The sequence below is a fragment of the Pinus tabuliformis genome, chromosome 2_2, assembly GCF_031772625.1.
Source record: "Pinus tabuliformis cultivar Carrire ecotype Pingquan chromosome 2_2, CPIR1, whole genome shotgun sequence".
In the NCBI taxonomy this organism is placed as follows: domain Eukaryota; kingdom Viridiplantae; phylum Streptophyta; class Pinopsida; order Pinales; family Pinaceae; genus Pinus; species Pinus tabuliformis.
Window position 1 is genome coordinate 394,145,711 of NC_142300.1, and position 26,815 is coordinate 394,172,525.

General features: G+C 39.5%; 1 protein-coding gene across 3 annotated transcripts in view; it reads left to right on the plus strand.

Annotated features, from left to right (window-relative positions):
• The window catches only part of LOC149192927 (uncharacterized), a 250,441-nt gene that overhangs the window by 78,546 nt on the left and 145,080 nt on the right, over positions 1 to 26,815 (plus strand). For all 3 annotated transcript variants that reach the window (XM_089404741.1, XM_089404742.1, XM_089404743.1), the window contains exons 2-4: positions 25,003 to 25,705; positions 25,960 to 26,045; positions 26,237 to 26,335. In XM_089404741.1, the coding sequence (XP_089260867.1) occupies positions 25,003 to 25,705; positions 25,960 to 26,045; positions 26,237 to 26,335 (888 nt within the window). The remainder of the gene's footprint in view (positions 1 to 25,002; positions 25,706 to 25,959; positions 26,046 to 26,236; positions 26,336 to 26,815) is intronic.

Here is a 26,815-nt window from a genome sequence, read left to right on the forward strand (position 1 = left end):
ATCTTGTAATGCATTGGCGGGAATTACCACTCCTCAAACCATCAAGATAGAAGGACAAATCAAGAAGAAAAAGGTGATAGTGTTGATTGATTCAGGAAGCACCCACAATTTTATTCATTGTAGGGTAGCAAAAGAATTGAATTGCTTCCTATATCCAGCACCAGAGTGTCAAGTGATGATTGCAAATGGAGGAACAATAAATTGCTCTGGAAAGTGCCATAATATCAAGCTATCCATGGGAGAATATGTATTGACTAGCCCAATGCTTTCCATTCCAATGGGAGGTGCTGATGTTGTACTAGGAGTCCAATGGCTACAATCCTTGGGTACAATAGCTTTTAATTTTCAAGAACTTTTCATCAAATTTTCTGTGGAAGGAAAGGAAGTTGAATTAAGGGGTATTGCAGGGAAACCAGGAAAGATAATCAGCTCTAATGGTATGACAAAGCTTCTAAAAAAGGAGCAAAGGGTGTAATTGCACAATTATGTTCGCTAGATGTTTCCACATTAGAATCATCTATTTCTCCAGATCTCCAAAAAGTCCTGGACAATCATTCCAAGGTATTTGAGACTCCCAAAGGTCTCCCACCTATGCGTGATCATGATCATGCTATTCATCTGATTCCAGGAAGTGTTCCTCCAAACATCAGGCCGTACAGATATCCCTATGTCCAAAAAAGTGAAATTGAACGTATGGTTGCAGAAATGCTAGAGGCTGGTATAATTCAACCGAGTCAAAGTTCTTTCTCTGCTCCAGTAGTATTGGTGCACAAGAAGGATGGATCATGGCGCATGTGTCCGGATTATAGGGAGCTCAACAAGCTCACTATTAAAGATAAGTTCCCCATTCCTGTCATTGATGAATTACTGGATGAATTGCATGGATCAATTTACTTCACCAAGTTGGATCTTCGTTCAGATTTCATCAAATCAGAATGAAGATTGAAGACATTCCGAAAACGACATTTAGAACTCATGAGGGTCATTATGAATTTTTGGTCATGCCTTTTGGCCTTACCAATGCACCTTCAACATTTCAAGGTTTGATGAATTCAATTTTCAAACCATTCCTTAGAAAATTTGTGTTAGTATTTTTTGATGATATACTTATCTACAACAAGTCTTGGAAGGATCATGTTGAACATGTTGACAGGGTGCTACAACTATTGGAAGAGAAACAATTATATGCCAAAAGATCCAAATGTTTCTTTGGAGTCCAGGAGGTGGAATATTTGGGTCATATTGTATCTCATGAAGGAGTTAAGGTAGACCCTACCAAAATTAAAGCCATTAAGGAATGGAAAATCCCCACATCCATAAAGCATTTGCGCGGATTTCTTGGGTTGACAGGGTATTATCGCAAGTTTGTTAAGAATTATGGGAGAATAGCAGCACCTCTAACAACATTATTGAAGAAAGATGCATTTTCATGGACTCCGGAAGCAACAAAGGCCTTTGAACATCTTAAAGAGGCAATGTGCCAAGCACCGGTCTTAGCTACACCGGACTTCACAAAAACCTTTATTGTGGAATGTGATGCTTCAGGAAATGGAATTGGTGTTGTTCTAATGCAAGATGAAAGACCCATTGCTTTTGAAAGTCGTCCAATCAAGGGAAAGTTTCTAAGAAAAGCTATTTATGAGAAGGAAATGTTGGCAATACTCCATGCACTTAAGAAATGGCGACCCTACCTAATGGGAAGACACTTCAAAGTAAAAACAGATCATGATAGCCTTAAATACTTTTTAGAACAAAGATTATCCTCTGAAGAGCAACAAAAGTGGGTCACAAAGATGTTGGGTTATGACTTTGAAATCATCTACAAAAAAGGGAAGCAAAATGTGGTGGCAGATGCACTCTCAAGAAAGGATGAGGATGTGGAAGCATTGTTGTGCGCTATTTCTATCATCCAACCAGATTGGATAAATGAAGCAAGGGAGGAATGGAAGAATGACGAAGAAGTGTGGGCACTTATTCGAAAGCTACAACAAGATTCCAGTACGTCTGATACATTTAGCTGGAAAAATGATTCGTTATGGTACAAAGATCGCTTATACCTCTGTAAGAATTCCCAGCTAAAACAAAAGATTCTTATGGAATTGCACACTTCTCCCTTAGGAGGGCACTCAGGATTTTTAAAAACTTACCACAGGGTTAAGAAGGAATTTTTTTGGGATGGCCTTAAATCAGATATTCAAAAGTTTGTGGCAGAATGTTTGGTTTGCCAACAAAATAAAGTTGAAACAATTAAGACACCGGGTCTATTACAACCTTTATCCATTCCAAGCCAACGTTGGGAGGAGGTATCAATGGATTTTATCACAGGTTTACCCAAGTCTGAGGGAAAGAGTGTCATCATGGTGGTAGTTGACAGACTTACAAAGTATGCACACTTTTGTGCATTATCACATCCATTTAAAGCCAGTACAGTTTCTACTGCATTTATGGAAACAATTCAAAAGCTACATGGAAACCCAAAGATTATTGTAAGTGACAGAGATCCCATTTTCACTGGAAATTTTTGGACACAATTATTTTCTTGTCTTGGTACTCAGTTAGCTCATAGCTCATCTTATCATCCTCAATCTGATTGGCAAACTGAGATAGTAAACAAATGTTTGGAAGGATATCTTCGTTGCTTTGTATCTGATAAACAGACACAATGGGTCAAATGGTTGCCTCTGGCTGAATGGTGGTATAACACTTCCTTTCATACAGTAACAAAAATGACCCCATTTATGGCACTTTATGGGTATCAACCACCATCCATCACATCATATTTAAGAGAAAATTCTAAGGTTCAGGCAGTGGAACATCACATCGAACATCAACAACAAGTCCTCCAACTCTTAAAGGATAACCTCGTGTTGGCACAGAATAGAATGAAACAACAGGCAGATCAACATCGCAGTGAAAGAAGTTTTGATGTAGGTGATTGGGTATTCCTACGGCTACAACCATATAAGCAAATGTCCCTCAAGCAAGTTAAGAAGGATAATAAATTATCACCAAAGTATTATGGTCCGTACAAGGTGTTGCAAAAGATTGGTACTATGGCATACAAATTGGAGCTTCCTGCAGCTTCTCGATTGCACCCAGTTTTCCATGTTTCATGCTTAAAGAAGGTTATAGGCGACAAGCTCCCAGTTCAAACAATATTGCCAGAACTTGACGAGGAAGGAAAAATTATATTGGAACCGGAAGCAGTTATAGAAACAAGAACTTGACAGCTACGAAATCGATCAATTTCAGAGTACCTTATCAAGTGGAAGAACTTATCCGCTGAAGATTCCGCATGGGAGGATGAGAATTTTATGCAGAAGTATCCTGAACTACTCAAGCGTTGAGGACAACACTTTTTTGAAGGAGAGGGGCATGTTGGGTGCCTATAATACTAGTGATTACCCCATTACTATTGTAGTTATACCCCTTATTTATATTGTTGTGCCCCCATTAAACCCATATTGTTATTAATGTGCCCATAGAATCCCTCTATTGTTATTTTTGTGGCTTTATATTATTATTGTTAGGTCGGCTGGATTATATTGTGACTCCATAGACTCCTATATATAGAAAGGAGGTTTTGTCATTTGAATCATCCAAGAATTGTTCATTTATGTAATGTAAAGGAGGTTGCCCCCTCGAAGAGGCTGAATTCTAAGGCGTGGATCTCTCTTTTCTATCTTTTTGTGAGCTGGTTTCATAACAGTCGCTCCTGGAGCGAAAATTACAGCACGGGAGCGATCGCTCCCGAGCGTTAAATTTTCGCTCCGAAGCGATTTGATCGACAACGGGAGCGATTCAGCGGAAAAAAAATCGCGGACGCCAAAAAAAAATCAAATTTAAAAAAAAAAAAATTATGTTTTAAAAACACAATGGGGCAAAAAAAATTTCATTATCACTTGAATGAGTTGAGTAGACATTGGAGAGCAAGAGCAAAGGAGCGAGGAGAAGCGAGGAGAAAGCGCCGAGGAGCAAGGAGCAAGCCTGCAAAGAGGTAAGTAACTTAGTAATTTAGTTAGTTTAGTTAGTTTAATTTAGTTAGGTAGTAATTTAGTTAGTTTAATTTAGTTAATTTAGTTTATTAACTTTATTTAAAAAAATTATGAATCGAAATTAAATTAATTAATCTAAATAAATTAAATTAATTTGCAGATTCAAAAGCCTACAAATATCAAACATCATGGACCTGGCTATATTTCTTGGCATTTTCCTCTTCTTGGTCCCTTTTATGGTTATTATGGTGCTGGAGAGTAGGAAACAGAGGGGCCAAAATGAAGAGGGGGATGAAGAAGCTAGAGAAAGTGGATTTGATGAAAACCCCGGTGAGGAGGAGCCGGAGGAGGGTGAACATGACTCTCAAAAAACTAAACAAGACCAAACCCCATTGTGGAAATATGTTAATAGGCCTGAAGCATGGAGAGGGTGTGGAACCACTAAATTTCATTGCCCCCATTGCAACAATGATTACACAGGTTCATACACCCGTGCCAGAAAACACCTCTGCGGGAAAAGGCCATGGGATGGAGACAAACAAATAGGAATCAAAACTTGTCCAGCGGTGTCAGCAGCGGATAGAGCCAAATACATGAGGGAAGAGGAGGAAGCCCAATACAAATAAAAAAAATCAAGGGGTTTCTTTGAACCAAGCTCACAATCACAAGCACAAAGAACTCCTTCAACATCCTCCCAAGGCAGTGGATATGGAGGCACAGGGTTATCAACTTTAAGGAGTAGAACCATATCAGATTTCTTTGATGAGGGGTGTAGGAATGATGTGGATTCAAAGGTTTACAGGTTTCTCTATGCATGTGGGATACCATTCATGTTCTTCGCTCACCTTATTGGCACGAAATGGTTTCTGCCATAAATGATGCCCCTAAAGGATACAAGAGCCCTGGGTATGACAAGGCAAGAACCGTTGGACTTGATCATGAAAAAGCAAAAATATCACATTCTTTGAATAGAATGACAAGTTCTTGGACTGACCATGGGGTGTCCATTGTATCTGATGGATGGACAAATGTAAAAGGCAAGCCATTGATAAGTGTTCTTGCTGTGTCTGTTAGTGGTGCCATCTTTTGGTTGGAGGAAAGGTGCACATTCCATTCTTAGTTTCCCTCCTCACCTAAAATCCTTAATGCGTGGCCATTTCATTCACCCACCTCCAACTGTCATGACTCTATATATGATATGTTCTTATTTGCATTGTCACATGGATGGTTGTAGGGGCGGTTGTTCTCACATTGACTTAGCATTTACACAATGTAATCATGCATGCTAGGATAGAATGAGTTGCATGCTGATTTTCGCATTGGAACTAACATCATATTACCTTATCATGCTAGAATAACTGCATTTAGATAAGAATTGCATTTATAGTTTAAAATTTTATTTCTTGTTGATGTTTTATGGGCTAATATAAGCATGGGTGATCATAAGACACCACAAAAACTGTGAGAGACAAAACACCAATATTTGAAGTAATTGTGTGTAGAATTCTACGATGTAATATTAATTGCATTATTCAATATAATCTGAATTGTGAGTTACATTCCCTCGGACAGTGTTCCCAAATAGGCATTGACTGGTCAAGAGGGTTGATTGGTCATGCCTTTTGACCTTTCATTTACATAAATAGTTTTTATTAATGTTAATTAACTAATTAATTAATTAATTATTATATTATTTTTTTATGAATTATTTATTCATAACATTGCCACCCCCTTTAGAGATGCTTTGTCCTCAAAGCATAAAGGGGTTCCTCTAGTTGAACATGTTGCTATATAGTGGCATCTTTGCGTTGATTGGCGAAGTCTTCATGAGTATTTGTACCTTCCTTGAAGCTGAGAGTGTTAACACCATATAATTTATAATGTCGTCCTTGCCAGTTAAACTCCATGAATTGTTCTTCAAGGTTTGTAGTATAGCTTCCTAGTTGTATTAACCATTCTGCACCTAGAACTACATCCATTTCTTTGAGTGGTAGGGCAAATATATCTGTTTGTAGCTCTAGTTCTTGTATCTGGATTGAAACCTTATGGGATTCTCCTATTTCTTTGAACTTTCTACTTAGTAACGACAGACATGGTCAGGGCCTTCATTGGGCATATACAAAGATCAAGTTGTTTAGCAAGATCAATGTTATACAATTTTGAGTATTGCCAGAATCTACAAGTATATTGACATTTCCATGTCTTAGGCATAATCTCCTCATCATGTTTGTTGGTGGTGTAGTAAGCTTAATGCTCCTTCTTGGAGATTGGTTTCTCTTCTTTCGAAGACGTGGTGGAACATATTTTGCAGTTGCTTGTTGTTCTTGGTCTTTTGGAGAGTTGCTATTTTCATCATGGTGTTTGCAGTCACATGAAATTGCAACTAATGACGGTTCCTCAGAATTTGAATCTTCACTGTGTGTGGCAATGATTTTTTCATCATGTTCTTGTACTTCAACTTGCTTCCCATCTAGTATTTTATAGTAGCGCAAGGACGTGTCTTCACATTTATGTCCCGGCGTCCAGTTTTCTCCACATTTGCGATAATTTGTTATTTTATTTTTCTGACTCATTACTTGAAGTGTCTGATTTCTTCTCGACTTCACAAGTATATAACTTATTGTTAAGGCATATGTGTCCTGAAGTCCATTTGTCCCCACAATACCTACATTTGTTTGTTTCTTTTTTTCTCGGGTATTGTTGTTGGGCTTCATTTTCCTTGAATAATGACATTCTGAACTTGTGTTTTTGCTCAATAATCTTTGCGGTATGTCTAGCTTCTTCGATAGTTTTAGGTTTGTATAATTTTAATTCTGCACGGATATACTCCTTAAGTGCACATCTATACATTTTTAGCAGTTCTTCATCATAAAATCCTCTTTATCTTACTGCGAATACTTCCAATTTGTGGGGGTATTCACTTACAGACCTTTTTTGCTTGAGATGAACGAATTTTTCATAAATATCATCTTCTTCTTTGTCATGAAACCTTTTTAGCAAGGCATCCACAAATTTTTTCCAAAGGAATGAACAAGCTTCACATTTGTTGGACCACCATAGGAACCAATCATATACTTCAACTTCCAAGTTGTTGGATGTAGTCATGATCTTCTCTTGCTCACTTATTGGCGGATTTGACTAAAAAATGGCCTCCATTTTATTAGCCCACACAACAACGCCTCTATTATCTTTATCATCGTAATTAGGTAATTCTCTTTTAATTTGTTGGTAGTCTTTTTCTAGAAATTTTGTATAGTATTGACTTCCTTGGAAGTGTATTTGCGGCATTCCCAAAATTTCATGCATTTGCGGAATTTCATGATTTAGAAAATCTTCGCCTTTTAGAGTCTTGCGACTTTGTGTTGGTTCTTGAGTAATTAAGGGATTAAAAACCGGGTTATATCCTCCCATTCACTGTGCCTATATGCCTAGCAACATTCTCTCAATGTTATTTATTTTTTTAATATCGTTTGCCATTCTTTGAGTTGCAAATAGCCTATTTTGACCCTCTCCTAATTCTTCTTGCTTCTTTTTGTTAATTTTAGGCAACAATGGTATGTTCTATGCTTTAGAACAATTTTACTTCAATTTCTTTATGAGCCCAATATCAATTTCAGTTTAGCAATCACATCAACATGATAGTAAAATGTAGATAGAACATAAACATAAACATTAGTAGACAAGCCAAGACAAGAGGACACAAGATGTGGCACCAGCGAGGGACAAACCCCAATTTGGGGAAACTCTTGATCAAATCTTCTTTTAGTCTTCAATAGTTCAGCAGAGAGAGATAGTACAATTTAAAAATTTTGATAATTTATAATAGCAGCAAAAGAGTCCTAACTAGAAAAGTCAATGCAGGTCAACATGCATATTTCTTCCTCAATTCAGCTTGGTCAAACTAAGTCAACTTCAACCTCCAACAGCGAGTCTAATAAGCCCAAAACAATCCAAAAATTTATAGTCAAAATTGGTCAACAAAAGTCAACCCTGCAGCTAGCCCTAGTACAATTAACGTTGGTAAAATAGGAGGTCAGATTGCCTTGGTTCTTGTGCCCAGATTTACGGCTTGCTAGGACAGAATTCCTCCACCCAAAATCGCACCAAAAACAGGTCAACACAGTCAAAGCAACCTCCTGCAAATTCGGTCAACGACTGGAATAGAAAAGTACAGTGCTTCGCATGTGTGGAGAGCTGCCCAAAAATCCATACCCAATCATGTGAGGAGAGAGATGTATGAGAAGATGAGTGATTTCCAAATGAGGCAAAGGAACCTTCTATTTATATGCAAACGTTGAAGATGAATAGACGTGACTATTGGGCTTCTGAGCCTACATGAGTTTGCTAGCAGACCTTGACAATTTGTCCATAATCAAAATAAATTCATAACTTCATTTATACATGTCAGAATGGGATAATCTTTAGATCAATCCTACACCTCTCGGAGAGAGGAATCCAAGAAAAATATCAGCTGTCATAAATAAGATGACCCATGTGGAGTTTGGCCCTAGTTGCCAATTTTAACACTCCCTCTCAACTAGGGAGAACTCCACCTGTTAATCCATCTACCAATTTGTATTATCTCTGCCATCCATGCATTGCTCTGCTGTGCTATGCTGAACTATGAAGAAGAAGTGATCTAGAATGTATCATATCATTCTCTACTGCCGAAGTCAATTCCAATCAAAAGAGAGTGTCTCATACCACTCTTACTGACCCAAAGTCAGTTCCCATTGATCCTAGATCAATATTGGACATCCTAGCATATGGAGTATGGTAGTACACGATGCGTCCATTGGTAGTACTATGGTCCCTATCCTAATTTCCCTACTCATTGGCCAGATGAGAGGTACTTTCCATGAGTCCCAAACTGGATGGGTAGGATGTCTTGGCAGGAGAAGGATGAACCACTCGTCCTGCTCAAATGTCGCCAAGGGGTATCACAGGGGAAGGATGAACCACTCACCCTGTACACAACAAACCACTGGGGGAAGGCTGAACCACTCACCCTATGGTTGCTCATTGCTCGAAGAAGTACCCCAATTCCCCCGGAGCTCCCAGAGCTCAATGTCCATCTCATACAGGGCCCTCATAAGAGGGTCTCTCCACGACTCCAAATCGTTCTTGGAAGGCCACGAATTTGACCTTCCCCAAGGGCTTTGTTAGAATATTGGCGACCTGCTCATCAATCCCAATATGATGGAGCCTTATTGCTCCTCGTTGTACCATGTCCTGGATAAAGTGGTACCTGATATCTATATGCTTGGAGCGTTCATGAAACACGAGATTCCCTGATAATCGGATCCCACTCTGGTTGTCGCAGAGGATCATGGTGTTATCTAGCACATGTCCAAACATCTCATTGAAGAGCTTCCTCAACCATATAGCTTCATAGGAGGCCATAATAGTAGCTATGTATTCGGCCTCGATGGTGCTCAAGGCAACCGATTTTTTCTTCCTGCTCATCCAGGGCATCGAAGCAGAACCCAAAGAAAAACAACATCCAATAGTGCTCTTGCGATCCACCACACTGCCAGTCCAATTAGCATCAAAATAACCATGTAGCCTCACATTTCCGGCAGTGTATCTCAGTCCATGAGTGATTGTGCCCTGAAGATATCTCAAAAGATTCTTGGCGACAATCCAATGTATGATGAGGCTCAACCATGTATTGGTTCAATGTGTTAACTGCAAAACATATGTCCGGACAAGAGTTCACCAGGAACATTAGTGCTCCTATGAGTTGACGATACTCAAAATGATTTCCCAAATCAAGCCCAAAAGCATTACCACATAACTTCTTAAAGTTAAGTTCCCTCGGAGTAGTCACAGGCTTGCAGTCCACCATGCCAAATCTTTCCCATATCTTCACAACATATTTTCCTTGAGAGAGGAAAATTGCTCCTGGCTTTTGCCAGACCTTAAACCCTAGGAAATAGTGCATCGGTCCTAGGTCTTTCATCTCAAATTCATAAGCCAGCGCCCTCTTACATTTGTGAATGAGAGGGCCTGCACTTGTTAGAAAGAGGTCATCCACATGAAGTACTAGAATGAGAGGTTTATTATTTTCAACCTTAAAGTAAGGGTTCGGATCGGCTTCACTTCTAGTGAATCCCAACTTCATTAGATAGTTATCGATCCTCTCATACTAAGCCCGGGGTGCTTGATTCAATCCATAGAGAGATTTCTTCAACCTGCATACATGAGATTCCTGATCGTGAACTTCAAACCCCTCGGGTTGTTCCACATAGACTTCCTCCTTAAGTGAAACGTGCAAGAAGGTAGTCTTGACATCCATTTGGTGTAGATTCCATCCTTGCGAGGTAGCAAGGGCTATAATTGAAGGGATGGTGGTGTAACGAGCAACAGGTGCAAATATCTTATCATAATCTACACCTTCCTTTTGAGAGAGGCCTCGAGCAACAAATCTGGCCTTGAACTTCTCAACACTTCCATCAACACCATGCTTGATCTTGTAGAGCCATTTAGAGGTGACAACAAATTTGTCCTGGGGTCTAGGGACCACATCGTAGATGTCATTCTTCATAATTGACTCGTATTCTTCATTCATAGCATCCTTCCATACTTGTTGCTTCACAACTTGTTCGAATGAGCAAGGTTCAGACTGAATAATGGTGCTCATAGCAGTTAAGTACCCTTGGTACCTATTAGGCTTCTTGCTTTCACGAAATGTCCCCCTCGGTGCAACATGTCTCTTGGCATCTTTGAGAGTTTTCCTCAGCCATGAGGGTCTCCTTTTGGAGGAGGAGGGCTTATGAGGAGGATCAATGGGATCTATAGGTTCATCAAAAGCAAGCATCGTTTCGTCCTCTTTTTTAGCTTGATTTCCTGTGTCAGCTTCTTTGCCCTTCCTTAGGATAGGAAGGTTGTTGATCTTCTTGAGGGCCATATCTTTGTCGAAGGTGATGTCATGACTTATCTCAAGTTCCTTTTGACCAACCACATAAATTCTATATCCCTTAGAATTTTCACTATAGCCCACAAGGATTCCTTTTTCCCAGATGTAGCCAATTTGCGTCTTTTCTCTTTCGGCAAATGAAAATATATGGGGCTTCCAAAAATTCTAAAATGAGAGACATCGAGTTTCTTACCAGTGAACATTTCTTCGGGAGTCTTGGAGTCCAATGCTTGATGAGGGCATCGGTTTTGAACATACACGACGATATTTGCAGCTTCACCCCATGGAAACTTCGGAAGGCCTTGATCTTGAAGCATGGCACAGACAACTTCTACAATAGAGTGATTCTTCCTTTCAGCCACACCATTCTGCTCGTGAGTGTATGGCGTTGTAGTGTCCCTCTTAATGCCAGCTTTTCTGCAATAATCTTGGAATTCATTTGATTCTAACTCGGGCATACCTGTCACCATTTGTGTCACATTGGGTAGGGCCTTATAATGAAGATGGGCGAACCTTCGGTGCCATAGTTCAGATTGTAGAGATGCGTTGCAAGACATGGCTCCTATTGGAATTCCTCACTTGATACAAACTGTCAACCTTGAACCCAAGAGTAAAAGCATCCTTGACATTTCTTTTCCAAACACATACCTTACCATCGATAAAAGCCACCTTGAATCCTTTATCTTCCATTGCTGAAATGGACACCAGGTTCTTCTTTGAGATCGGGTACATATAGTACTTCTTGCAAATGAATAGTGTTACCTTGATTCAATTGAAGGGTAACATTCCCTACTCCCTTCACGGGATTGGTGGCATCGTCTCCAAGGATGATCTCCAAGTTTGTCTCCTTTTATATCAAATTAGAGAGGGCTTCCTTATATCCTGTGAAGTGCCTTGAGGCACCACTATCAATCAACCAATTTACCAAAGTGTCTGGAGGAGAGGCAGTGGAGATGGCCGATATGAGATAGTACTCTTTTTGCTTATCGTTAACAACATTGGATTCATCATACCTGGAGTTCCTTGATTTCTTGGAGGGTCAACCATTTCCTTGATGTCCTGCATTCCTTTTTCCTTTTCCATTGGACCTGCCATTCCTTTGATTGTTGTTGTTGTTGTTGAAGTTGCCCTTGGAGTTGTTATGATAGTCATCATCTCGAGGTGTATCCATTTTATTAGGACACTCCCTTGCATAGTGGCCAAACTTATTCCAAACAAAGCACCTGCCCTTCCTTCTTTCCTTAGATCCAGGCTTTCCAAGGAAATGACCTTTAGACCCTGCATTATTCCCCCTTTTGGCATGAGCGGAGAATGCAGTGGGGTTGCTTCTATTAGAAGGCATTTCTTGCTCCAGCATTCTTGTTTCTTCTTGAATGCATCTCGACATCAATTCTTCAAACCTAGGAATTCGATCATTGTTGAGTATAGTGGTTCTAAATAGATACCACTTAGGTGGGAGTCCTCCAAGGGTGGTGAGAGTAAGTTCCTTGTCAGGAATGACTTCTCCAATCGAGAGTAGATCATTCTTTATCTCAGTAGTCCTCAAGAAATAGGATTGAATGTCGTCGTCCTTGCCCTTCTTAATATCCTTCAACTTATTCTTGAGAAAGATAATTTGATTAGCATTACTAACCTTGAACATGCCGACCAACCTGTCGTATATCTCCTTGGAGGTCTTCAATTCAGAGATAAAGCCCCCAGATCCTTGTCAATGGAATCCCTGATAATCCTCTTCGCTTTGACTTCAGCCTTATTGTACTTGGTCTTCGCAACAGCCAATGCATTTGAAGGAGGCTCAGGGATTTTACCCTGCACATAATCCATCACTTCCTTCTCTTCCAAGGTCAAATCAAGAGACATCTTCCATCCATGATAGTCAGATCTATCATGGAGCTTGTCTTCAGCCGAGGAACCCATTGAGTCTTTTGTCCTTGTCCAACTGTCTTTGGTGATTGCTCTTTCATTCTTGCTTGGGGTTTGTCTTCACCTCAACTCTGATACCATGTTAATTTTAGGCAACAATGGTATGTTCTATGCTTTAGAGCAATTTTACTTCAATTTCTTTATGAGCCCAATATCAATTTCAGTTTAGAAATCACATCAACATGATAGTAAAATGCAGATAGAACATAAACATAAACAGTAGCAGACAAACCAAGACAAGAGGACACAAGACGTGGCACCAGCCAGGGACAAACCCTATTGTGGGGAAACTCTTGATCAAATCTTATTTTAGTCTTCAATAGTTTAGCAGAGAGAGATAATACAATTTACAAATTTTGAGAATTTATAATAGCAGCAAAAGAGCCCTAACCAGAAAAGTCAACGTTGTTCAAAAGGCATATTTCTTCCTCAATTCAGCTTGGTCAAAATCAGTCAACTTCGGCGTCAAACAACAAGTCTAATCAGCCCAAAATAGTGCGAAAAATTCCAGTCAAAATTGGTCAACAAAAGTCAACCCTGCGGCTAGCCCTAGTACAGTCAATGTTGGTGGGTGGTACACAGTTGGTGGTGGATATAGTCGGCTTGACAAAACACTGATAGTGACGGCACAGAAGAACACGAAAACTTTGTAGTGGAAGGAGTTCGAGAACACGCGCAACAGAGGCTCTCATACCACTGTGAGGTACAAAATGCCAATATGTGAAGTAATTGTGTGTAGAATTCTATAAGTAAGTGTAATAGTAATTGTATTATTGAATAGAATCTGAATGGTGAGTTACATCCCCTCGGACGGTGTGCCTAAATAGGCATTGACTGGTCACCAGGGTTGATTGGTCATGCCCTTTGACCTTTCATTTACATAATTATTTTTTATTAATGTTAATTAACTCATTAATTAATTATTATATTATTGTTTTATGAATGATTTATTTATAACAAAAACATGCTGCCTCGTGTGCTTAATCTTTGATGTGCAAGTAACAGGTTTACATTCTCAAGAGATTGCTAGGGTTCTCATGACCTCCCCGTTCGATTACATTCATGCACTTTACTAAGGTCATGTCCCAGTTGGAGCCAAATGTTACCCACTACCTGTGGGTGACACCCATAATAGAAAATTTTCTCCTAGATGGTCCTCAGTCGGTAGCTAGCAGCCCTTTGCAACCACTAGATAGCTCGATGTGCTACCATTTCCGCCACCTGAGCTAGCCATTATGTGCTCTTGCCCATTTGTTATGATCGTATGTTTGAAGGTGGGTCTTCCAACCCTAAAGGTAGGGATTTCATTATGTAGTTGGGTACTTTTGTTTACTTATCATGGACACTGGGCATGGATTAGTGGGGGGATTTAGTGGAAAGAACGGGCGTGGTTTGTACTCTTGTCGCCTTGTCAATTTGGTGGTTAACCTTATATCCTAGTCTCGTGGGATTTGCTTTATTAACTACTAGCTTTAGGAGTGCTACTACATGGAACATCTCGATTTTGGTTGGGTGGTCCCGCTTCTCGACACAACATACATCACTACCCTCTGCTCATTATGATCCCTTTTCACATATCTCCCATCAGGGTCCACATTTGTCCATTTAGTCCACAAGGAATTAGTCTCCCCCTCCCCTTGTCCATACTTTGGGTTGGGCCTAGAACGATGCCCCGAAGGTTAATGCAACTAAAAAGAAAGTAAAAAGCATAATTTGGCCATTCTCAACAACAAAAGTACCATAAAATGCAAAAGATAGTCAGGAAATACAAATTTAGCTTGTGAGCAAAAACCAAACATGAGCTCTACCCCCATCATTATGGCCATCACCTTGGTTACTAGAGCCCCCTATATTGGCCCCTGCATCATTAAGGAACCCATGATTGTCCCAACCCCTGGTGGGCGATGAATTGCCTAACCTTATGGGGGTATTCACTACTATATCACCCACATCATGCTCTCATCCCTTGGAGCCTCGAGTAGTTTTAAAAGAAAAATCCATAAAAATGAAAAGGCATATGAAGAAAGGTGGAAAAAGAAAGGTCGGGGTAAGTCATGTACCACGATTGCTCCCTCCTGCATTCATACACCCAAGTGTGGGCTTCCCTTATCTTAGCTACCCTTGTACTATGGCATGTGGCTTGGAGCCTTGCCTTGATAACCAACTCCGTTCCATCATCATATCACATGACACTTGCCACTTGATGGATGGACCATGGACTTGTCACTCCCTTAGAGGTTGAAACCACCTAATAGGGTCCTTGGTTAACCTCCTTTAACTTGGAGACACTTGCATACTCTAAAGCCCATTATAGAAGGGCATGCCACTATGAAGTGTCCACTTGGTTCCATGGTTTGTAAGCTCATTTACTCAATTACACTGATTATTTGTTGTACTGGAAGGTGAGGAGACACATTGATCTTATACAAGATTGTAGGTGGGTCTTCATCTCAGGGTTTGGCCTCCCTATACGGGGTCCACGCTTTCCAGAGGGTCATATTGGCATTTGTAGGGTGTGCGTTGAGAGCCATGGGCCTCCACTATAACAAAGAGCAGATATCTATGCCATGGGATACCAACCATCGCTCGCTCATGTTCCGCCTATTTGATGATGATGATGCACTTGGACCATCTTGCCCAACCGACTATACACTTGCACCACACACTTGGCAGTTGATCCAGAGCCCAGACGGGATTGTGTCCCACCATGGGAGACAAAGGGAGAGCTTGCATCGTTGTTCCAATCCTTACAAATGGGATACAAGCTTGACCGATCTACTTGGAGACCCATGAGGATGTTCTTGTGCCCCCCCACAACGACTTGGGAGCACCATAGGTCATTTGCTTGGAGATCAAGGGGCCACCCCCTTTATCAGTATATTAGGAGCCCTTCCACTCATTTTGGCACATATTGGACTCCACTAGGCCTTCCAATGGCTCTCCCAGGTATTTATCTATTGTTTTGGCCCTCTTGAGAGGCTTATTTTTCATATTATGGAGCTATCTTGGTGGGCTTGTCACCAAATGGTTGTTATTTCGCACATTATTTTGTTATTAGGCGTATCATTAGGCCTAATTAGGCAAATCAAACCCTTAGAGGATCATATATATTGATGAGAGGATTGACTCATTCCTCATCATCACTTGGATTTGTATCTCTCTCTCTTGAGAATTTCACTATACCTATTAGAGGACGAATTGGAGAATCATTGATGCATTTTGATGTTTGGATATCTTTTCTTGGTCTTGGAGCTTTGATTTTGTCTCTATTTAATGGTTGGATATACTCGCTACACTTGTAAGTGCTATTTCATGCTTATTTTGATCTCTTGTATACATGATTAATGTATGGAATTTTCTCTCATGAAATATGAAATTATGCCCTAATTTAATGCGAATTTTTCAAAATTGGATCTTATGAGGATATTGCATATGTTTCATGTTTGGATATAGTGAATGAATGTTCCTAGGGGTACATTATCTCCATAATTACCTTGAGAAGTCATCAAATCGCTGCAATAAGAAGTATTATTTCTTGTGGTAACCTAGTCGCTGCCTCTAGGGCCATGCAAAGTTGTCATAAGACTCCTTGATTGGGTAAAACACTTCAAAAATTGAAAGCACATTGACTCCATTCTCCCAATAGGCTAGGTGCTGATCTTATCCTTGGTGATCACCTTAACGGATATCTCTTTCACCTATTTTTCTCCTCTCTAAGCCCTAACCGTAGAGGTCTCCTAGGGCATCAAGCGAAATACACTATAGGCATCCATTCCAAGAGCGAGTTGGGCTGCAACTGCCATGGGGTTTTCTCTAGGCGTTCACAAATTTTGAAGGATTTCCTGTGGCTAGATTTTGAAATATCTCAAGCCCTAGTTCCAATTTCGTTCTTGTCCCTTAGTTTCCTTGGTTAGTGGGTTCATCAAGGGTCATTGCACCACAAATCAAGCAAAACCCAATTTTATTGATCCTTTTCTCCTTTGTCGCTTGGTCTAGATCGTTTGTTTAAAGTTCCACTCGAAACCCTAGACCTTGTGTGGGTCCACTTGGGCTTCTTTGTGGTCCCAAACTTTCACCATCATTATTTCACAAAGGCGACTTAGAAACCCTCTTCTCTTAGGAATCTTAGGTCTAGGGCATTTCCTATCAAGCAATATCTCTAATCCCTAGGTCTAGGCCTCCTTTGAGCCTTTCTTGGAGAGCTCCACACCTTGCTTCCAAAGCAAGCAAGCCCATAATTTGAGTCTTTCCTGTGAATGGGCTCTTGAAATCACTATCTATCCCATCATTAACTTATCATTCATAGTGATTTTCCTCCTACCAAGACTCCTCCTATCGGTGAAAGTTTATAAAAAGAAGGGGACATCGACTGAGGTGACAATGGGTCCTTCTTCCATTATTGCCACTTGGTCTAGTAGTTGCCCCTTTGGAATCCCTCCTAGGACCCCTGCTAGATTGAGCAGTAACAAGGCCATAGGTAAAATTGTCAATGTTACTCTTATGAAGGAGTCTAGATATCCTTGTAGCTTTCTTCTTCAAGCTAGCTTATTACTTTTCAAGACTTCTATAAGATCTCTTAATACTTCCTTCCTCCTAACAAATGGAGTCCTCCAATGGATCTTCAAAAGGTTCAATAGATAAGACTTCACTTCTCCTTATGATATACCTTGAAAACTTCCCTTGAATCCTTCCTTGAAATGATGAGAGCTATTGATTTTCAAGTTGCCTTTTTGCTTCTTCACCTTAGCTATGATACCATGTTAGAAAATTAGAAAATTAGAAAGGGAGAAATATTTTCTTATCTTGATAATTACTTATGGTTTCTTTTTATTCTTATTATCTGCTTTTATGTCTTCTTTTATCTTTTTATCATCAAGCAACTACCAAAACTAAATTACATTAAGATCAAAACAACATGGACACAGGATGTAGGCTCTCAGCCATGGAAAAACCCCTCTACTAGGGGAAAACCCAAAAATTCTCTTCTCATCTTTTAGGACCAAATCAAATGAGACAACCAAAACCCTTTGACCAAGACAAAGACCTTCTCCAATCCACCAAGCTAGCCTCCAGCAAAGTTTTTTCAGGATAACAATAATCAACTTCTAGTCAACAAGAGTCAAACTTATTTGATCCAGCGTCAATCATAGATTTCGACTTCCTGCATCAAATGACAGTAAGGTAGTTTCGAGGGGTATGGCAAATGGTGGACCATAGGTTGTTTTTGCTGGAAGGATGGAGGCCATTTTTGGGCACGAAGATGTAGCATATGGAACATAATGCAGGATTACGAGACAAAAGACTCACAACAACGACAAACCACAATCTAGAGCAGACATTCAACAAGTGTTGGACAAGCATGGCCAGGTATTTGGTGATATTCTCCCAAGATTGCCGCCTAAAAGAGGATTTGAACATACTATAGAGTTGGAAGAAGGGGCCAAGCCCGTAATCACCACACCATATCGACATCCAAAGAAATTCAAAGACGAGATAGAGAAGACGATCCAAGAATTATTAGCAATGGGCCATATTAGTCCTAGCTCGAGTCTGTTTGCCTCATCCGTGGTTTTGGTAAAGAAGGATTGCACGTGGAGGATGTGAATTGATTACCGAGCTCTCAACAAGAAAACCATCAAAATCAGGGATCCTATTCCTAGGATCGATGAATTATTGGACGAGCTTCATGGAGCAGTATATTTTTCAAAGATTGACTTGTGATCGGGGTATCACCAAATTTGAGTTTGAGAGCAAGATGTGCTGAAAACAACATTTCATTGCCACTACGAACACTTTGAGTTATTGGTCATATGCCCTTTGGGCTAACCAACGCTCCTGCCACCTTCCAATCTTTCATGAACACCATCTTCAACAAGCAGCTAAGGAAGTTCTTATTGGTATTTTGTGATGACCTTCTCATTTACGACAAGACATGGGATGATCACTTGGAACATTTGGATAAAATCTTGAGCATCATGCAAGAATAGTCACTTTATGCCAAGGCATCAAAGTGTGAGTTTGGATTGACAAAGATTCTTTACTTGGGACACATAATCAGTGCAAAAGGAGTACATGTTCATCAAGGGAAGATCCAAGCAATATTGGACTAGCCTTCACCCAAGAGCCTCATTGTGTTACTAGGATTCTTCGGAATTTGCAGCTACTATGGACGGTTCATCTAAGGTTTCTCTCTGTTAAATGCACCCTTAACTGATTTAACTAAAAAGGGAGCATTCTAGTGGATGAAGAATTTGACAAGACATTAACAAGCTCAAGGAAGTAATGAGCTCATGTGCAATATTGGCCCTACTTGACTTTAGTCAACCCTTTGTATTAGAATGTGATGCACCAGGAGAAGGGATAGGGGTTGTCTTAATGTAAAAGGGACACCCCATTACATTCAAAAGTTAGAAGCTCCAAGATACTGAGAAACCTTACTCCATATACGTTAAAGAGATGCTTGCTATCATGCACGCTTTGGCAAAATTTCGATAATATTTGGTGGGAAACAGGTTCGTAGTCAGGACAAACCACAACAATTTACGTCGTTTCTTGGAGCAAAAAGACCTGAATGAATGACAACATAAGTGGGTAAGTAAAGTTTAAGCCTATGATTTTGATATTGAGTATGTAAAAGGGAAAGGGAAGATTGTGGCTAATGCACTTTCCAAGAAACCAGCGGCATGTTCCCTCATAGAACTCGCAGAAGATTAGAAGGCTCATCTCTTAGTAGAATATGCCAAGAACTAGTTTGCATGTATGTTGATCGATAGACTCATCCAAGATGATAGGTACAAAATAATCGAAGTATTATTTACTACAAAGGCGGGATATACCTGGTTCCCGAATCTGCTCTCAAGGAGAAGAATTTGAAGGTTATGCATGACATTCCATCAACTGGACGTCAGGGCCTCTTCAAAACCTACCGAGAAATCAGGGAACGATTTTCATGGACAGGTGTCAAGGAAGATGTGATGAATGTGTGACATGCCAATAAATAAGGTCAAGCACACACATCTTGCTGGGCTTCTCCAATCTTTACCAATTCCAGAATAAAAATGGGAGAGTATCGCAATGGACTTCATTACCGAACTACCCAAGACACAAAGCAAAGATTGTATCTATACCGTGGTGGACAGACTAATGAAATTCACGCACTTTGCAATTTTAGCTGACTACTCAGCTAAACAGGTAGCATAACTTTTCTTCAAAAAAGTCTTCAGGCTCCACAGATATAGTCAGTGATTGGGACAACAGGTTTATGGGTGCTTGGAACTCTTTAGGCTAGTGGGAACAAAATTAAACCCTAGCACTAGTTATCACCCATAGACAGATGGGCAGATAGAAATCGTGAATAAGTGGATTGAAGGGTACTTCTGTGATGAGTCAACAAAAGGCATGGATCAAATGGTTGTACCTTGGGAAGCATTGCTACAATAACACCTACCATTTATCCATTGGGATGATGCTCTTCAGAGCACTACATTGATATGATGCGCCCTCCTTTATCGATAGGTTTTTTAGAGACAACAAAGTACCCATTGCTAAAGACTGGATTCAAGAGAGTCGGGACATCCTTCGGGTACTCAATGAAAACATGCAAGTTGCTCAAAATCAGTAGAAGATGTACGCATATGAGCATCAAACAAAATGTAGCTTTCAGTTAGGGGACCTCGTTTTCTTGAGATTGTAGCCCTATAGATAGTCCACACTCAAGAAAAGTGGTGTAGAAAAGATGAAGCCCAGATTCTATGGATCTTATAATGTTCTTTGAAGGATTGGTGAAGTGGCGTATGAATTGGAACTACCAAAAGATAGCCGAATCCATATTGTATTCCATGTATCATGCCTCAAGATGGTTGTGGGACAATAGGTCACCGCCTCTATCGAGTTGCCACCATTAGACGAAGAATGACAACTAGAACTGATTCTAGAGATAATCATGGTTGTGCGAGAAAAGAAGTTAAGAGGGAGAGTGATTCTAGAATACCTTATCAGATGGAAGAATCTACTAGAGGAGGACGCAACATGGGAAGGAGAACGATTGTTGCAACACCTGAATCTGCAATTGCTTGAGGGCAAGCAATTTCAAGTAGGAGGGGATTGTAATGTCCTCTACAAATTGAGGATGAATGAAGGCAGTAATAGCCTATTGATCCCCGTAGGCTACAATCCTCAATAAAGGGGAAAACCCCAAAATATCCAATTCTGGGCGGGTCTTGGGGTCGCTGTGCAAAGAAACCCAAAATTGGGGCTTGGAGTAAAATTTACTCAATCAATTAAGCAGAAGAGATCTCTCTTGGAAATATATAAATATAGGGTGGAATTCATTTTGGATCATCAAGTGTGGATCATTTCATTTGTTTCTTGAGCATTAGCTCTGAGGGTTTTAAGACCCCCTTTCCTTCTTGTTAATTTCGGTGGTGAAAGATTCCACCCTAGTTGGTAATTCTTCTTCCTATTTTCTTTTCTGTCTATCTGTTTTGGCATAGGGTTTCTCTTCATTTGAAGCAACAACTTCTTTCTTCTTCTGGAAGCTGGTTGAGTTCCTCTTTGATCTTTAAATCTTGGCAGAAGCGCTAAATTCTATAGCGAGGCCACTGACCACATGTTAGATGAAATTCCTGAGAACGTAACTTGTGGTAATGCAAATTACAAAAGATTGAGGGCATGTGCATTACATGGCCTGAGGGCGGATAAGTATCCTGAGATAAAACGTGGGTTTAGTCATCCAAGCGAAGTTTCGTAAGGGTCTTATTTCTAAAGTGGAAGGTCGAATATATCTTGAGGTCCAAAATCCATGCTAGTGGCAAAGTTTGTGGATGGTGGGCCCTTCCGAGATTCCTAAACCTTTTCAAATAGATTTGAGGGCTTCAACGAGACAGGGACAAAGCCAAGATGCTTGGAAATCCATTCGCTAGAGCTGTGAGGTAGGGTTTTGGGAGCCGCGTTCCCTAAAGCTGAATTTTTAAACAAGTGGAGATTCTTGTATAAGTTTTGTGGTTTAAATCACAGCAAGACCAATGTAGAATCTGAGCATGAATCCAAGTCAGCTCGGCGTGATTTCTAAGGCAAGAGTGTGGGTTTTTGGGAACATCGTTCCACAAGGTCGACGCATTTAAACAACCAAAGGTTCTATCTAAAGGCCGTGTTCAAATCGTAGCGGAATCCGAGATAGAGCCTGAGTATTACAGTCACGAAGACAAAAATCAAGTGTAGGTTTATCAGTTCATGTATTGGACAGATTTCTGGTTAGAATAATTTGACATTTTTAATTAGTTTGGTTTATTATTGACATGACGTCATAGTGTTTTGTGGGTCTATAATATTGTTTGGACATAAATTATATTGTGGAACTGTTAATTGTATTATGGATTATTGCACTATTGTTTGAAGTATTAAATTATTTGAACACTATTTCCGTTCTATTATACCATTATTATATTTTTAAGGAAATTCCAGTGAAAGATATAATAATTATATTATCAGAAGAAAAGGTTGCAGAAACCCTAGTGAAAAATTGCCCTAGAATTTTACACAGATCAATAGGTTGCATAACGAAGTCACATGACATGATGACGTGGGATACAAAGGACACAAAAATATGAGTATCCGACACATGACATGACGACCCCCAAAGCAAGACATAGACACGTGATACATATATAGAAATTAGTAAATTGCACATAAAAATGAAACATAGAAAAAGATTCAATCTAGAAACTAAAACATTTATGTGATGACGATGCAAATTCAATCATACATACAACTAGTACTAAATTAATGATGATAAATTGACAATCACATAAGAAATTAAAACCATAAACTGCATTTTTGTCTTTAAGTCATCAAAATCAAAATGTATTACATAGATACTGATTCATTATAGGTGGAAATGCCAATGACAAATATAAACAGGGTACACAAAGAAAAAAATGAAATATAGACAAAGATTCAATTTAGAAACTAAAACATTGACATGATGATGATATAAATTCAATCATACATGCAACTAGTACTACATCAATGATGATAAATTGACAAACACATAAGGAATTAAAACCATAAACTGCAGTTTTGTCATTAAGTCATCAAAATCAAAATGTATTACATAGATACTGATTCATTGAGTCACTGGTACTATAGGTGGAAATGCCAATGGCAAATATAAACAGGGTACACACACACACAAAAAAAAAATGAAATATAGACAAAGATTCAATTTAGAAGCTAAAACATTGACATGATGATGATATAATTTCCATCATACATGCAACTAATACTACATCAATGATGATAAATTGACAAACACATAAGGAATTAAAACCATAAACTGCAGTTTTGTCTTTAAGTCATCAAAATCAAAATGTATTACATAGACATTGACTCATTGAGTCACTCTACTATAGGTAGGAATACCAATGGCAAATATAAAACAGCATATATACTAGAATTGTAGATCAAGATGGACGAATCTCATAGCTTATGACTGTCAGTAGTCCCCCATGTCTTGGGTAGTAACATCATCAGACACATTTTATGTAGGTGATATACAAAAAATATTACAAATGTTAAGCCATATCACCTAGGGAGATTTCACCTAGGGAAATCATCAGGTGTGTCCCCAGTGCCAACCACACATCAACAGAAGAGGTCCATTCACCCATTCCGTTGACACAAATAGTACAACATCATCATGCAAAATTCATGAGGAAACTCCAACAATATCATGAAACATCTATCTCCTAACACCATCATTATCTAATCCCTTTGGTGGCTAGACTCATTATCCAAGAACAGGGTATAGTACATCCAAGATAAATGAGTGCACCAAGACTAGACCATGATGAGGTAGCATGCTCCAAGATACTGGAAGATATGTAACCAATGTGTGATCAACAAGGCAAACACATGTGAAAAGGCCAACAAACCAACAAACATAATTATCCAACCAAGGAGAAGTGAAACTCCCTCAAACCCAAGACCTCCGTCAAATTATCCAGTGTCAAGAAAAAGAGAAAGAGCTTTATGAAGATTTATTGCCCCCCCCCCCCATCCCAAGTTGGTCAATGCTTCAAGATATCAGATGCAAGTCTCCATCAATGTGAGGAAAATCACTATGTGGAGCCTCGTACAATAGGAGGTGTAAGTGCACATCGATCCCTTGCAGTTGTCTTGTAAGTGTCATTTTTCCACAGCATTTCTTTCTCCATACATCATCCACATTGTGGGTCTTAATATCTCACCCAGTGTTTTCATCTCTTTCCAGTCCTTTGCATCTTCACTTCTGCAACCAAGTTGTTGGAGACCATATTTTGTGGCAACTTCATGCCATCCAAATTTTTCTGCAGCTCCATGCTCCTGTTTGCGGGTCTGGTCTTTTTATGGTTTTCAGGTTTCCGCTTTTCTGCAATCCTAACTTTGCATGCTTTCTTCCACCTGCAGTTTGCTCACAGCCCATACTTGCAGGGATTTCTCCAGCTGCAGCTTTCCCCACTTTTCTCTAAAACTTGGTTTTGCTGATGCTCCTGCATCACTTGCCTAACAAAATGTCATGCTCTTGAACACAAGGAAGTACTTTACTTTCATCTGCAATATTGGGCACCAAATTTTGTAAATATGAAATTGCTCTGGGGACTTATTTTTAGGATGTCGAGGATAATTTGCATCTTTCTTTATTATCTTTCTTGCAGATATTACGCATTTACTGTTCCTTATGCTTCTGACTAAAGACCCTGTTCTTATTATGCTTCCAAACAATAAACATATTCCTCCTGTTCCCTTTCTATGGCAAGCAAGAGAATAGACAGTAGAGAGTTGTTGCTCCTGTTGTTTGATGTTTTTCTTTTTATGATTCAGAATAGACAATGCACTTCGCAAAAAATTCATTTCTATAAATGATATGGATAAATAGTCTTCATCTATTAAGAGAATCTATGCCATTTTGTGTTTCTGCTTGTCATGTTGGTTCAAGTAGAAACGATGATTATTTGTTTCTCAAGAGTCACAAGTTTCCTTTGCTGAATGTGGAAGAATATCCTCTGGAATTTCAGGCATTTCAAATTTCTTAGTTGGCAGGCATTTATTTTTCTTCAGTTGTGATATCTCAGGTTTTTATAGTTTGTAATGGGATGCATAACAACATTCTTTTTGGCCTGTTTGCAGATAGACATGAATTTTGGGCAGTATTCACATCCATATTATGCCCAAGAGGTGTGTGTCATTGAGCGCACAATTAGACAAGAACCTTTTGTACCAAATACACCCAATTATGGATGCCCAGGATTTGGTTCCAAAATGGGGAGGCCTGACATTGATAATTCATTCTTGGCACTTTTGTCAAGGCCATCACACCAATTTCGCTCTGACTATCAACAATCTTCAAATTTACGTTCTGCTGCAGTGTCAGGAAATTCACCATTCTATCAAATTAGTGCACCAGAGAATGGAGTTTGGCCTTCATTATCTGCTTCAGATATCTCCTCTGTCAATCAAGCTAATGGGAATGTAGGGTTTGGCAGTGGGCGAGAAGTATCTCAGATTGGAGTGTCAAGGGAATTGTCGTCTAGTTATAATCGAGTGACAGCATTTCATGATATTTGTGAACCTGGCAATTTCCGTATACATGGGCCAGCTGTTTCTAAGCAGGTGATTCGTCAGAGTGTAAATGAGGCTGAGGCTGAGTTACAAGCTTCTGTTCCACAGTGGCTAACTGATGCAGCGAATGTGCGACAACAACAATCACAAAGCATGCAAAGTGTACGCTCCTCAAAATCATTGATGGAAACTGGATGTAGCGAAGTTGAACAATGTTCAATGATAAAATCTATGCCACGTGTTGCTTGTATGGGAACAAGTGGTTTGTTGTGTGAGTACAATAACTACCTGTAATGCTATTAGGATTCTTTTATAAGGATTTTATATATTTTGATTTGGGTCTAAAGTATTGATTTGTTGTATGTCAATTTTCTTGACTGTAAATTAGAAATGCAAAATACTGGTCTCTGGGAATTTTATTAAAAATCTGAACATCATTTGACAAGATGATTTGACATTGAATTCCTTGCAGTAGAATGCTCCCTGCCATATTTGACCTTGTTGAATTCATATCAAATTTGTTAGGTGGAGAGCTTGTTTTCAGTGATAAAGGACTTGGAGTGCGCTGCTCTTGTCATGGATATCAAATGTCTGTGGCTAAATTTAGTGAGGTAAAATTGTCTGGTTCAGTAATGCTATTTGTGAAATGTGCATATCATATCAAGCCCCTGATTGCCTCTTAGGGTACTGTATTGTTTCTTTAATATAATTGTTAAAAGTATGCAGATGTTGTATGCAGTTTTAACTATAACTGGTCTATTATGTCAAAAAATGGAACTTACTATGTGTAGATATTTTGCAGCATTCGGGACTGTCTTCTTGCAATCCAGGGAATGCAGTTCGTATGGAGAGCGGGGAGACTATTTTTATGTGGTGGAAAGCCATCTTGACTCAGTTTGGGGTTAGCATCTTCTTTCTATTGGCCATAGCTGTCATATGCTTCAAAAGTTATTGTATTTTTGTACTTTCTAGTCTCTCTCTATTAATATATATCTCATAGTCAGGCTTTAGTATCAAACCCTTTGCAAATAATTGCCCCAATAATATTTTAAATAATTTTTTTTTTTAAGGGCACAGCCAAGCCAGAGACCCCCTTTTTTGTGGGACAAGGAACCCACCTCTGTGCAGTGATTTGACTACTAAAGTCTACAAAGACATACATAATCCACCCCACTCTGGTTTTGAACCTGTGACCTCTTAGAAGGAAACACATGCTCTTAACCATGAGGGTTGGATATACATGTTGTTGTCCCATAAAAATGACTGGATTTGGCTTTTCAGCCCATCCTGAAACAGACCCAAAAAAGGGGACTTACCACTCTTCAATGCGTCTGTTCAATTCCTTACATTCCAATACTAATTACAGCTTGTGCATCATCAA